We start from the raw sequence: 13,268 nt of genomic DNA, 5'->3' as shown, positions 1-13,268 counted from the left end.
TGCCATCTTACGACAAAAATAAATTTATGATCAACCGCATTATCTCCTGAGATTACCGACTCAAATTATAATAATAAGTCAATTTAAAATAAAATATCAATATTGATATTTTAAAATGTATGTACTATTATGTATTTGAACATAGACGCACCATTCACATACGCATACATGCACACGATGAGCTTTCATATTTAGTAAAGTTTTTTTTAACATACTTATATCACATGTATACTTTACAGTATTATGTGTAAATATCAGTATAATTGTAACAATTAACATTGTTGAAGTTGATCTTGTAATTGTGCATATCGCATTTGTAATACACGTTCACGTTCAGTCTGTCTGTTAACATCTTCAATGAGTGCATTTACTCTTCTTGGAACTGCCGCTTCCTCTTGATTTTGTAAAAATTTAAATGTTGAAAGTTCTAAGTAAGCTTGCTCTATTTGTTCACATAAATCGTGCAATTGTTTAATTAAGACTTGTGCCCTGGTCTAAAAAATAGATTATATTAAATTTGAAACTAATCTCAATTACATTTTTAAAATATTACCTGATAACCTCCTGTTAATACTTTCAATTTTTTTTCCATTCTTGCAGCTCTTTTTGCTTCACCTGTCATATGCATACGATTTTCTTCTAATTTTCTTTCGCAAGCTTCTACTCTATCTTTTTTAGAAGCTAATGTTGCTCTAGTATAACGTTTTTGGGTTTCCAGATATAAAATCTAGAATTTTATTTTAATGCATTTTTTAAAAGTATTTGATTATTTTATATATACATATATGATAAAGAAATATTTACTTGTGATAAACATTCTTCCCATACAGTTGTATATGCATCTAAGCTCAAGTCTCCATGTGCCATACCTTCCTTTACAACATTCATTTCATCAGCCAGTAATTGTTTTGCCTAATCACAAATGAAAAAAATGTAATGATTCATAAAAGGAACAAAGTCAAAATTCGTTTCAATATACATCTACTTACAGCATCTAGTTCTTCTTCATCGAAATTAGCATAAGGATGTTGTTCAAGATACGATTGTGCTTGTGCTAAAGAACTAGAAGCACCCTTCCTATTTTGTTGCATAGGATTTTGAAGTGCATCATATTGAAGCATGGTAATCATTTCTCTTTTAATTAATTCTTCTGCTCTTTGCATATCTGTCAGAGGTGTATCCATGAAAGGCCTCAAAATATTCATATTGACATCAATTGGTCTTGGCAAATCTCGTTGTATAACTTGAGATCTTCGAGCCAATTCTCTTTTTTTTTGTTCGAGCAATTCCTGCTGTTGTCTCGCGTCAATATCTGCTTGATCTTCAATTATATCATTTGCAGGAGTAGAAGTATTCTCATCTATACTTTCATCTTCAGGAACAACTATTTCATAATCATTACGTGGTGCAGGCAACGCTATTAAACCTGCACGTAACTGTTCTTTAGCTTGTTTCTGCACCATTGGGGTTTCTGACCCGACAATACTTTCGTCTGGATTAATACTAAGTTTATCACGAACTGGTGTTGCAAGAACTCCATTTTGTGTTCGTGTAGATGTTGGTGTATTAAATGAATTCAAGGGTGTTCCATCACTACGTTGGGAACGGAATGGAGTTGCCAAAATAGTATTCGGAGTTGCAACAGCATTTGTAACAGGTACAACACCAGAAAAATCCGAATTATTTAGTGGCGTATTTAAACCTCCTTTTAATGGTGTATCAACATGTGTCAGGGCCATAACATTTTGAGCTTCTTGAAGAATTTTATCTTGTGCAGCTGGAGTTCTAGGAGTTACTGCAACATTTGTTGGCAAGGAATAATCAGCTAATAAACTGTCCGATAATGTAATACCACTTTCTGCTGCAACTTCACGTGCAACCTCTGAAGCACGTCCTAGTTTAACAACTTGTTGTAATTCTTGATCAGAAATTTGTGGTTCGGGTAAAACGAGTTTACTTCTTTTCTTCACAGGTTCTTCATTATTAAGCATTCCCATTGGTATATCATTTTCCTTACGTTGCTTTAACTTCTGTTTATCTTTTCTACGTTCCATTTCTTCTTTTTCTTGTTTATGATCTCCATCTAACTGTTGCTGTCTCATTTTGGAGAAATCTATTGCAAGTGGATCAATATGTTCTTTTGATGTATCATAGAAACCTGGAGCAGGACGTTTTTCAAAAGGTATTTCAGTGTTATAGTTAACTCCTCGTTTGCGCTTATTCTTTTGAGACACCGTAATGCCTGCAGCACGAAGTTCTCTACGTTTTTGTAATGCAGCAAGCCTACGTGCTTCTTCTAATTGTTTCTCCCGAGCCTTTCTTTTTGCTTTTTTTCCTTGCGTATTTGCAAGTCTTGCTCTTGCCTCAGATAACATTTCCAATTCATCTTCATCCATATCTTTAGGATCAGGTCTTGCGGGTTTTGTCTCTGGGTTTGGATCAATTTCACCTGGTTTCAGTTTACGAGGATCATCAGCTGCATCATCACCCTCTTCCTTTTTTTGAGCTTGATCCAATAAATACTCATATCTTTCCAAACATTGCGCTGCTGTACGTCCTACAATAGGAGCTATTGTTCTCCATTGCGTAGGCATAAGTTTGGCAAGATGTAAAAGTTTTTCATCTTCTTCTCTGCTCCATTCTGTTTTCTTAATACTAGGATCTAACCATTCAAACCAACGTGCTTTGCACTGCTTTGCAGATTTTCTATGAAGTAACGAAGCTATACGACTCCATTGATTTTTCCCATATTTCATAACAGCTGCTTTCAAAATTTCATCCTAAACATTTTAATTAAATAAACATTTTAATAAATAAATATATATATATATATAAACTTGTTAAATATATAAAAGATATGTATGATAGGTTAAGAAGCTTAATTTACCTCTGTATTACGCCAGACACCACCTTTTATCATTATTCGCGGCATTTTTATAAATTTAAGATTTTAGATTAATTAAAAAGACAACAAATTAAATTATTGAAAAGTTATCAATGAATTATTTTACAAAAGGAAAGTTTGTAAGAAATAGCGGTTACTTGAAAACTGAAAACGCTTCATCAGACTTTATTGAATTTCACACAAGAGGTCTCCTCAGTCGCATACAAAGCTTTTTAAATCACCATACTCTATATATATCATCAATAGACACCACACAATCATTCATTATACATGTAACTTTAATAGTAGACATTACACACTACCTCACTTCCCCGATGTCACACCTTAAATAGATTACACAAAAAATTATAAATAAAAAAATTCACATTACAAATTATTATTATTTTTTTCTATTAATCTAATAACTATAATATTATAAAATTTGTAAAATTAATAAATATTTATCTTTGTAGTCAAAATAAAATGTAATAATAATTTAATTAATTTGAGATCTGTTTAAAACCAGCATTAAGAGAAAAGGATAGTAATTAATGAAACAAATACGGTCTTAACTTTTTCTTGTATTTGTTTGATTAACAATACAGATTTATAAATCATATGAAAAATGTATTTGTGTCGTTTTATTGAGAAAGTAAGATTACATAATTTCATTTTTTCTTTCTTTCTTTTTTTTTACAATCGTAGCCTTCGATTAAAACTTCAGAAAAAGCGATACATTTTTTTTTATTTGTGAATATAACGTGTACATTACTATAACATTATTAATATGAAAGAACGATTATAATAAGTGTTTTAATATTATAGGCATCATTTTCTTTTTCATGAATGCGACATTTGTTTGAAAAAGTTTAAAATGTTTGCTACGTTATGTTGTGTAACGTAATAAAAAAAAAAAAAAAAAAAAAAAGTACAAATAAGCGGAAGATTTTTTCTAAGATTATTTAATTGCTATAATTGAGTTAAAAAAAAAAAGTGTAGCAAAATATTTTTCTTTTTTACTTCTTACTTCCGGCTTTTTTTGTAATATCTACCCTAAATAACAAATTTCAAACAAACGTTAAAAAGATATTTTGAACCAATCAATAAAATTCTAAGTTATTTGAGAATAAGTAATTAAACGCAAATTTTCTATAGGCAATGAGAAAGATAAAACAATTTTAATTAGCAATGATCTTTATACTGGGTCATAGTAAAAGAACGCTGGGATTGAATATTAAAGACAGATTGTTGCTGCCACGATCCCAATGTACCACTTCCACTTTGGCAACCAGAAGGCTGTAACTTTTTCGAAATATCATTTTGAGGGATCCAACGTGCATCTCCCATATTTTGATTGTTATTACTTTGCCATATAGATTTCGAAGTTCCGGCAGATTGTCCTTTGTTCTGCCAATTATCTTTTTGATTGGACCATGAATCCATCTTTTCGTGTTCTCTTCCCCAAGCGGACGTACTCGGTCCATCAAATTTCTGCCATCGTTCTTTTAGGCCAATACTACTATTATCGTCACCCCATGGATCCCTTGCATCTTCTGGAAGATCGTTCCAATCTTCCTTATCTCCTTGTTGATTCCAAGAATCCTTATACATTGATGAATCCCATCTATTCTTATTCTTATCCATCCAGGATTCGTCTCTGTTACCAAAACTTTCCTTTCCTCGAATATTCCAATTATCATTATTTAATGACGAACTAGAAGTACCTGACCATCTGTTGTCGGAACTTATAGCCCAGGGATCTTTTAAACCTTGCATCGTTGATGACTGTTTGGCATTCCATACATCTCCCCCACTAGAAATTCTCATTTTATCTTGAGAAGAGTCTTTAATATCCCACTTATCTTGATTAACAGTATTATGATATCTATTACCACTAGAAGCTTGTTGGTCCCAATTGGAATTAGAAGATTGCCTTTCATCGCGCCAGGATTTATCGGGTATTCTATTATTAGAATGCCAACTGCTCTGTTCAATTGCACCACGACTGGGTATGTCCCAGTCATCAGTGAATCTTTTAGGAGGTGTCATTTGACGTCTAGATGGTGATGGTTGACGTCTTAGAGGTGACATAGGACGACGCGATGAAACGATTCGAAAGGATGCTTCGAGTCGCATAGGAGATTGATGTTGTCTCTCTTGTTGCATTAACAGCCTTCTACCACTTTGCATTTCTCTACGCGAGGGAGACATCATTCTTCCAGGTGGTGATAGATGTCTTTTTGATAGAGATATTTGATGTCTTACAGGAGAAATTTGTCTCCTCGGTGATGTTATAGTTCTCATTGAAGACACATGCTGTTTTAACGGAGACATATGCCTTCTGGGTGATGTTGGACGAATAAGCGGTGACAGTGCACGTCTAGGTGGAGACATAAGTCGTCTTGATGGTGACAAGGGACGTCTTGATCCTGACATTGGACGATTTTGTGGAGAAAAAGGACGAGCTATTAAGTTATTACGCGATCTGAAGGGAGATATAGGACGTCTAAGAGGAGACATATGCCTTCTAGGTGGAGAAAGTGGTCGTCTTGGCGGAGACAAGAGTGGACGTTTCGGTGAAAATCGTCTTGAAGGAGATAATCGATGTCTCATTGGAGATATGTGCTTTCTCATAGGCGAAATAGCCTGTCTCCTTCCGCTACTAGATTCGCCCCAACGATTTTTTTCAAAACCTTTGTCTTTGTTCCAAGGCATTTCTCCAAAATATTGTTTACGAAAATCCGGCCCATGATAACGTTCTGGTGATGACTTTTGCAAAGATCTATTCAATATAGGTGCATCGTTTGTCAATGGCACGAGCATATTTGATTCTATTATTGGTACAGTCCCATATTTCTTGTACATTGGATTTATCGATATTTCTTCATTAGTTTCTAAAAATGTTTTATTTTCTTTAGTTATTAAAATATCTTTTGCACCAATCTCTTGTATGTAACGGCCTTTAAGTAACGAATCAGGCTGATGATCTTCTTTATCAATCGAATGTTCAGCTGTTTCAGGTGGTGCAATACGATCCCAAACTGAACGTGGTAGTTGACTCTGAAGTTTGTTTGTTTGTTCAAGGACCATATTCAACATGTCTTGTAATTGTTTAGCAGTCGTTATATCTACCGTAGAAGAAGATCCACTTAATTTTTCTTTCGCTATATCTAAGATCGCTTGCTGTTCTTTTACTTTATTTACAATTTCAGGATCAACGCGATTATTGGACAATCTCTCTCTTAGATCAGTTTGATCATTGTTCTCTCTTATCTTTTTTTCATACATAGGATTAATACGAAGCTGAGAACACTCTTCTGCTCTATCCTTTTTCCTCGATGAATCTAACGATATATTATAACAGTGTTACGTTAATTTTATGTTTTGTATATTTATATATATATATATATATTTAAATATAAATATATATATTTAAATATAAATATATATATTTAAATTATTATTTAAATACTTACCATCTCGCCATGGCTTGAAAACAATTTTTTCAAATTTTTTGGCGAACTTTTTCGCTGGGCCTTCATTTGTTTCAGGAGAATGAGCACGTTTCCCTTTTAATTTTCCTTTCGTACGATTAAATCCTGTCTTTTTATCATTAGTCTTTTTGGTTGACTTTTTGTTATCAGACATAGAAGATAGTTTTTCCTTAATATTATTAGCACTATTACTAGAATTTGTTGACTCCTCTGATGCTTTTGGATGCCACGGCTGTTTGAGTTTAAGCATAAAATGTCGTTCCATTAAAATTATCACTTCAAAATGTGGGCCAACCGGTAATGTATCGACTACACATGCTTTTACAGGCATAAATGGATTTCCAATGACTCTATTAGCAGGTCTAACCAGTTCTAATATTGCACGTACAGATTGTTTCGTCAAAGTAGTTATCATTACTAATCGTTTTAATGAAGAAATTTTTCGTAGACATATCATAATATCAATTGCTATAATATATAAAGACAATAATAATATATTGAATTGTTCTTAACGATTTTATAAACTTTAGAATATACATATATATTGAATAATATATATTGCATTTAAAAAATGTACACACCTCGTCCAATATTTGTATTTGCATTAATGATGGCAGAAGATTTGCAATTTTTCAATGAATTAGCTATTAGATCTGTAACTTCTGATGGTGAACCCATTATAAAAGAAGCATTATTTATGTTATTTAACTCGCACGTCATTTCTGCTTCTTCAACTTCTGATTGGGAATCAACTCCAATAATTTGTCGACATTTCTGTGAAAATATAATACATAAGGAAATACATGTATATATATATATATGTTTATAGAAAAATATTTTTCTAATACTTACAGACGCCATCATCAATCCAATCAGACCAATTCCACATCCAACTTCAAGAACCGTTGTCGTTGATGTCGGTGATAATAAGTCTATTACTGTTTTCGCTACGTTTTCTGCACCCGCTGGGTTAGACCAAAAATTCGTTTTTGGAGCTAATTGTACTTTTATACCTCCAACAATTTCATCCAAAGCTTCTGATCCCACCAAAAATGTTGTATTCGTGACTATTGTATCATTATATCTATAACATAACAATTTTTATCATATCGTTAGCGCATACTTTTAAAAAGAAACTTACATCGAGCACAATTTTAATAAATATAATATATTGAATTCTTACTTATTCACAGATTTACAGTATAATGACTTAACGTTGCAATCTTTTCCAGATCCAGATTCGTATACTTGTTTCAAACGATCCATGGTAACGCGACTAATATTTTTTCCAGTTACAAATAGCATAAGTTCATCCATGCTATTACATCTTACTACAAGCCAAAGCCATTGTTGCTTTCCTTCAAGACTTGTTTCTTTTTTCTGATCAATTTCTATACACGTGTCGCTAGAAAATTGTTCAACAGGGAGTTGAGATTCCTCTGTCTGTACAGATTGAAGAAAGTTCTCGAATATCTGTATGATAAAACATGAAATATTAAAAATAATGGTTCTACATATCCATATTGTGTTAATAATTAAAATTTATGAAATATTGTATTATTTTGCAAGATTATTAAGCCCACACAGGAGCATACACTCTTCATACAGATACGCACACGCACGCACGCGCGCACATACACACGCACACATACATTATGTAAAATATATATATGTATATGTAGTATGAATTTAATTTAATAAAGTAAGATATCAAGATCATTTCAATTTCTTTGATATTTTACAGATAACAGTGATCAAAATTTTATTATTTTGCCACAATAAATTCTATTTTTTCACAATTTCTTTGAGATAACATTTTTATTCTAGAATCTTCATTCATATATTTTGTAAAACTTTCTTCTTATTCAGTAGTCGGCTTCGAAGATAATTCCAGTTCCTCTTCTTATAACACAATTCACATTCTTGTTATATTTTTATCTGTTCAATCAGATAATAGAAAAAGCTATGACATTTTATATTTTTTAAAATTACATAGCTTTTTTAACGCATATTAATATTTATTGCGTTCCATCTGTTTAATATATAAAAGGAGTACTTCAATTCAGAAGCACTCCTTATTATAATAGTAGTAACAATACTATAATAATAATATTGTTACATACTTTCCATGCAATTGCACTTGTGGCATTATCTTCTTTCTTGTTGATATTTCTTGATGTTGAATTTAATTTTGTTATAAGATTGATATCTTATATCTATCTTATATCCCAGGAATTGTCATTCTGTACAATGTTTCCTGTTTTTTTCTTAATAAAAGAAAACAACATATCTCTTATGTTTTATTTTGTACTCATTCAATTATATTTTGTGTTTATTTGTGTTACCAATTATAAAATTAGTTTTTATTTAAATCATTTGAATAGACGTAGATATTTTAATTTTATAAATAATTGATGACTCATTGCCATTAAATTTGTAATTATTCTTAATGACATATATTTATAATATCATTTTATATTATTATTATGATAATATTACTATCATATTTATCATAATAATTATTGCTGTCTGCAATTCATTTAATAATTTTTATCTTTCTTTCCATACACAAGGTTGGGCAACAGCAGTTATAATTGCACTACTACACAAAAGATCCTTGTCTTTGTAAAAAGACTATTTTATTTTATGTTGAAAAATTTCATATGCTAATATCCCTTACCAAGAACATTCAATCTTTTTAAATACATAATTATGTATATGCTTTTCAGAAGTTAAATGTGCTGAATTGCATTTATGTAGCAAAATTAGATATACCTTAACTGCGCGCAATACAAAAGGCGGAAACTCGGAGATATTATCAGTATTAACACCCCATGCTCCAGTTGGTTCCAGTCGCCACACTGTTTCTGTACTCTTGTTAATAGATGCATCCTCCTCCTTTGATGCCTCCTGCAGATTCTTTCTGCTGCCTAAACATGTCAGGTTGTTTTTATCATTGGATTACTAAACAATTCATTACACTTATATTTGTCATATTCTGATTTTCTCAATGGAGTCCACTAGACAGACTTACTATTATTGTATCAAAAAATAAAGTGAATGAAAAATATAAGATATACTATATTATAAATAAAATAATATTTTACACCTTTTAATTTCATCTGTAATAATTATTTTTCGGAGATCGTAAAATATGCAATAATATATTCTGGTTTAATGAGAATTTATTATTGTATTGTAAAAAACAATTTAAAATATGTACTTGAAATATTATAAATCTTGAATTATTATTATACTATATTAAGAAAGAAAAAAAGAGAGAGAGAGAGAAAAAGAACTTGTTTTACATACAAATATAACTCTTTTAAAATAAAAATTTAATCATTTAATTTAGTTTATCGATTTTTATTTAACATAATTGTTATTCCGTATACTTAATCAAATTATATTTTTATCAACGTATTATGATATATTATGATATACAGATTTTGAATGCTACAGATATATACTTTATGTTTAGCATACACAAAGCAAAATATACGTATATAATGAATACGAATATTGATACACTCAAGAATGTGCTGTATTGATGTGAAGTTCATCACTTTATTAATCACATTTGTGTATGTATTGTTATCACAAAATACTTTATAGATTTATGCTTTAACCACACATAGCACCTTTCTTAAGTTATACACTTAAAAGATGGGGGTCAATGTTGACATGTTTCTAGATTCATAAATTCACAGTTTATTCCTATGAATTATTATAGATATTTTCAATGAATCGTTCGTTCCATTGAAATTCAAGTCAACAGTGTCAGCAGAGATTATTCTTCTGACACAAACCCATCTAGTTTTATTTTTCGCAAATTTATAGAGAAGCATCGGTGAACGCGTTTATATCATTAAAACGGTCTATATAATTATTCACGGTTTTTTTCACTTAACTGCTGTGCTCAATCAAATGTAAAGATTACAGATGATCAATGTATTAATATTATGCATATGCATATATGTATATGTATACTAAGCGTATTATTCATTTAAGCAAATTTATACATATATAAACAACTATGTTCAATACATAAACAATAATTTTGATGTAGAATTTATATACTTACAGATAAATTTCCAACGATTAGTATGAGGTTTGTCTAATGGACAATGACGTGCTGGTTCTAATTTACAAATAGGTGTCCCATGTACTTTTTCTGTCCATTCTAGCCATTTCTGATAGACTGGATAAGAAAATTCTAAAACACGGGCTAATTTTGACATTCGTTCCTTTATTGTAGCTACTTTTTCTGCAAGCTATAAATAAGATAAAGAATAACTGAAACAATAGTACAATTAAATGTATGCTCAACAAAAATATCAATCTTTACCTTCTTTTCGTACCAATTTATTTCTGTATTATGTGTTTCCGAATGATCTATTTCTATTTCTTCCGATATTGCTTTTTCATTTTCATCAATTTGTTTATTATCTGGAGATGAAATATCTATACACTCTATATTATTTTTATCTTCTTCTTGATCATTGTTAACAATATGTTCAGATAAACTTTTTGTTTCGAACGACTGGTTGTTATCTGTATCTATAAAAGCAGTTGGATCTAATACTATATTTTCTATTTCATCAAGATGATGCATAACCTCTTCATCCGTTAAATCTCTATGTTCGTTTAATTGATCTAAAGTAATATCTACAGTAAAATCAACAGAATTCTTATCGTCTTCCGGTTTTATTTCAATAATTTCTATAGTTGAAACGTTACTTTCTACTTTTTTCTCTTTGATATCAGAAGTAATATTACATTTAACTTTTATATTCTCTTCTGTATCTATTTTTATATCTTCAAACATATCACTATTTGAATTTTTCATTTCTATAAGATTTTTGGTGTCATGCTTTTCCTGTTTCTTCATATTTTTCAATTTGTTTTGAGTGTTTAATAAGTCATCTTCTTCCAAGCACTCATCAACAACTTCATAATCCTCTCCTTCTATCATAACTGCTTCTGAGGTTTCTATAACATAAAATATCGTTAGAGTTTTATTCGAAATAGATTTAAAATGTGCAAAATATTTCAAATTAACGATAATTACATATAAGAAAGTATGATACTCTAATCAATATATTTTCCAAGCGAGAGATATATTCTAGAAATAATATTAATGATTCGTTTATTTTTTGTTTTTTTTTTATTTTTTATTTTTTTTTTTAGTTTTATTTTCTTTTTATTTTTTTCCTTTTAATAACAGTACAGAAATGTCAATTGATACCAATCGTACAAAAATATAGAAACATTATAAAATTAAATCTCTCTTTACCCATAGCCGATAAGTTTTCCTTCGTCGTAATCTTCGCCGTTAAAATATATTCAATCTTCAATAAATTAGACAAACAATTTTTAAAAAAGATTTAACAAACACCAAAAACACAAATACAAGTTATCGCATCAGCTGACGTAATAGATTGCTAAACTATGAACAAAATCAATTGAAGTTATTTCACGATGCGTCACTACGGCGGTTTCCACGGCGCACGTTTAGTCCCGTTAAACATATCAATTATATTTTATTATATATATACATATATATACATATATATGTATATATATATATATATAAAAGATTTTTATTACAATTGTTAACACACACTTTTCTCCGATACTACATACCTTCTTTTTCTTTTCTTTTCTTTTTTTTTTTTTTTTTTTCGTTTTTAATTTAGATTATTAAAAATTATTTCGTATATATTTTCTTTTGTGAAAACGAAGAAGAATCAAATAGCGGGTCATATCGGATGTTATATGATACATCTTTCAAAGTACAGTCCAAAGTAATTGGAAATTTATAATTGCATTCAGAAAACACCACGTGTTTATTAATCACGTTCGTGCATTATAACTTTCATCATGTGCATATTATCTGCACATCTAAGTGGTAAAAAGTATCGAATAATATCGAATCATAGTGAATTGTAATGGGCTCTGATTGGTCAATAACCGAGAATGCCAGAGTTACATGCGCAATATGAACGAGCCTTAATATTAATACGTAATGGCGCGCTCAGTTTTAAAGGATTAACAGCTGATAGTAAAAACATTGTTGTTTTCCTAATTGCATGTCTCATCGGACAAATAAATTTTTTCGAAATAAATGCAATATCGTATAAATATTTAAAATCGTTGATATCCTTGCAGTTTCATTTGGCGCGAAATTAGCAACGAAATTTTTAACTATCGCAAAATATCTCGAAGGAAAGAAAATATTTTCATTCCTTTAAATTCTATCGCTGTAACGTTCGCGATTTACGTTTAACATTTAAAAAAAAAAAAGAAACAGATAATCGTAAAACTTGATTCAGTCGAAAAGAAAAGAAAAGAAAAAAAGAAAACTAACGATAAGCTTTTATTGTTATTTAAATATAATAAATAGGAAAGATTGTACGATTAAATCGATATATCGATAGATAGATCGGTCAATCGAACGATATCGCGAGGACATTACATATCTCCATTCATACGATATAGATAAAGAATATCAATGAAGAATATGTATATTAGAAGATATGTATATTTGGCGCGAAAAAGAAACGTTTAAAATCGAGTGCGGTAATATACAAAGTGAAAGAGTAAGAAGGAAGGAAGGAGAGAGAGAGAGAGAGAGAGAGAGAGAGAGAGAGAGAGAGAGAAAGAGAAAAAAGAAAGAGAAAAAGAGAGAGAGAGAGAGAGAAAAAAAGAAAGAAAGAGAGAAACAGAGAGAGAGAGAGACAGAGAGAGAGAGAGAGAGAGAGAGAAATAAAAGGAAAAAAGAAAAGGATAAAAATCGTAAGGGGAAAAGAGCGATGAGAAATGTTGGAGGGCGCAGACGCGACTCTTATGGATTTTCCCCTCGCCGCCACCCTCTACGAAGTGGAACC

General features: G+C 30.6%; 2 protein-coding genes across 4 annotated transcripts; both read right to left on the bottom strand.

Annotated features, from left to right (window-relative positions):
• Positions 1–15: 15 nt before the first annotated feature.
• Cdc5 (cell division cycle protein 21) lies at positions 16–3,090 on the bottom strand. Its single transcript, XM_035866732.2, has 5 exons — positions 2,888–3,090; positions 990–2,780; positions 805–912; positions 554–727; positions 16–494 (listed from the first exon to the last, which is right to left on the bottom strand). The coding sequence occupies exons 1-5, from the start codon at positions 2,930–2,932 to the stop codon at positions 273–275; spliced, it is 2,340 nt and encodes a 779-aa protein (XP_035722625.1). The 5' UTR covers positions 2,933–3,090; the 3' UTR covers positions 16–272.
• Positions 3,091–3,662: 572 nt separating this feature from the next.
• LOC118441963 (uncharacterized) lies at positions 3,663–12,195 on the bottom strand. 3 transcript variants are annotated; one of them, XM_035867065.2, is made up of 9 exons: positions 12,025–12,195; positions 10,727–11,370; positions 10,463–10,652; positions 9,154–9,308; positions 7,562–7,851; positions 7,231–7,462; positions 6,960–7,152; positions 6,361–6,846; positions 3,663–6,228 (listed from the first exon to the last, which is right to left on the bottom strand). In XM_035867065.2, the coding sequence occupies exons 2-9, from the start codon at positions 11,351–11,353 to the stop codon at positions 4,067–4,069; spliced, it is 4,335 nt and encodes a 1,444-aa protein (XP_035722958.1). In that variant the 5' UTR covers positions 11,354–11,370; positions 12,025–12,195; the 3' UTR covers positions 3,663–4,066. The 3 variants fall into 3 exon arrangements, with proteins under 3 accessions (XP_035722958.1, XP_035722956.1, XP_035722957.1); XM_035867063.2 differs by lacking the exon at positions 12,025–12,195 and adding an exon at positions 11,675–11,895; XM_035867064.2 differs by lacking the exon at positions 12,025–12,195 and adding an exon at positions 11,450–11,600.
• Between the last annotated feature and the right edge of the window lie 1,073 nt (positions 12,196–13,268).

Source organism: Vespa mandarinia, chromosome 5 (genome assembly GCF_050613455.1).
Source record: "Vespa mandarinia isolate Hongniang chromosome 5, ASM5061345v1, whole genome shotgun sequence".
NCBI lineage: Eukaryota > Metazoa > Arthropoda > Insecta > Hymenoptera > Vespidae > Vespa > Vespa mandarinia.
The sequence above is the reverse complement of the archived record's forward strand: the minus strand, read 5'-3'. Positions and strand labels throughout refer to the sequence as shown.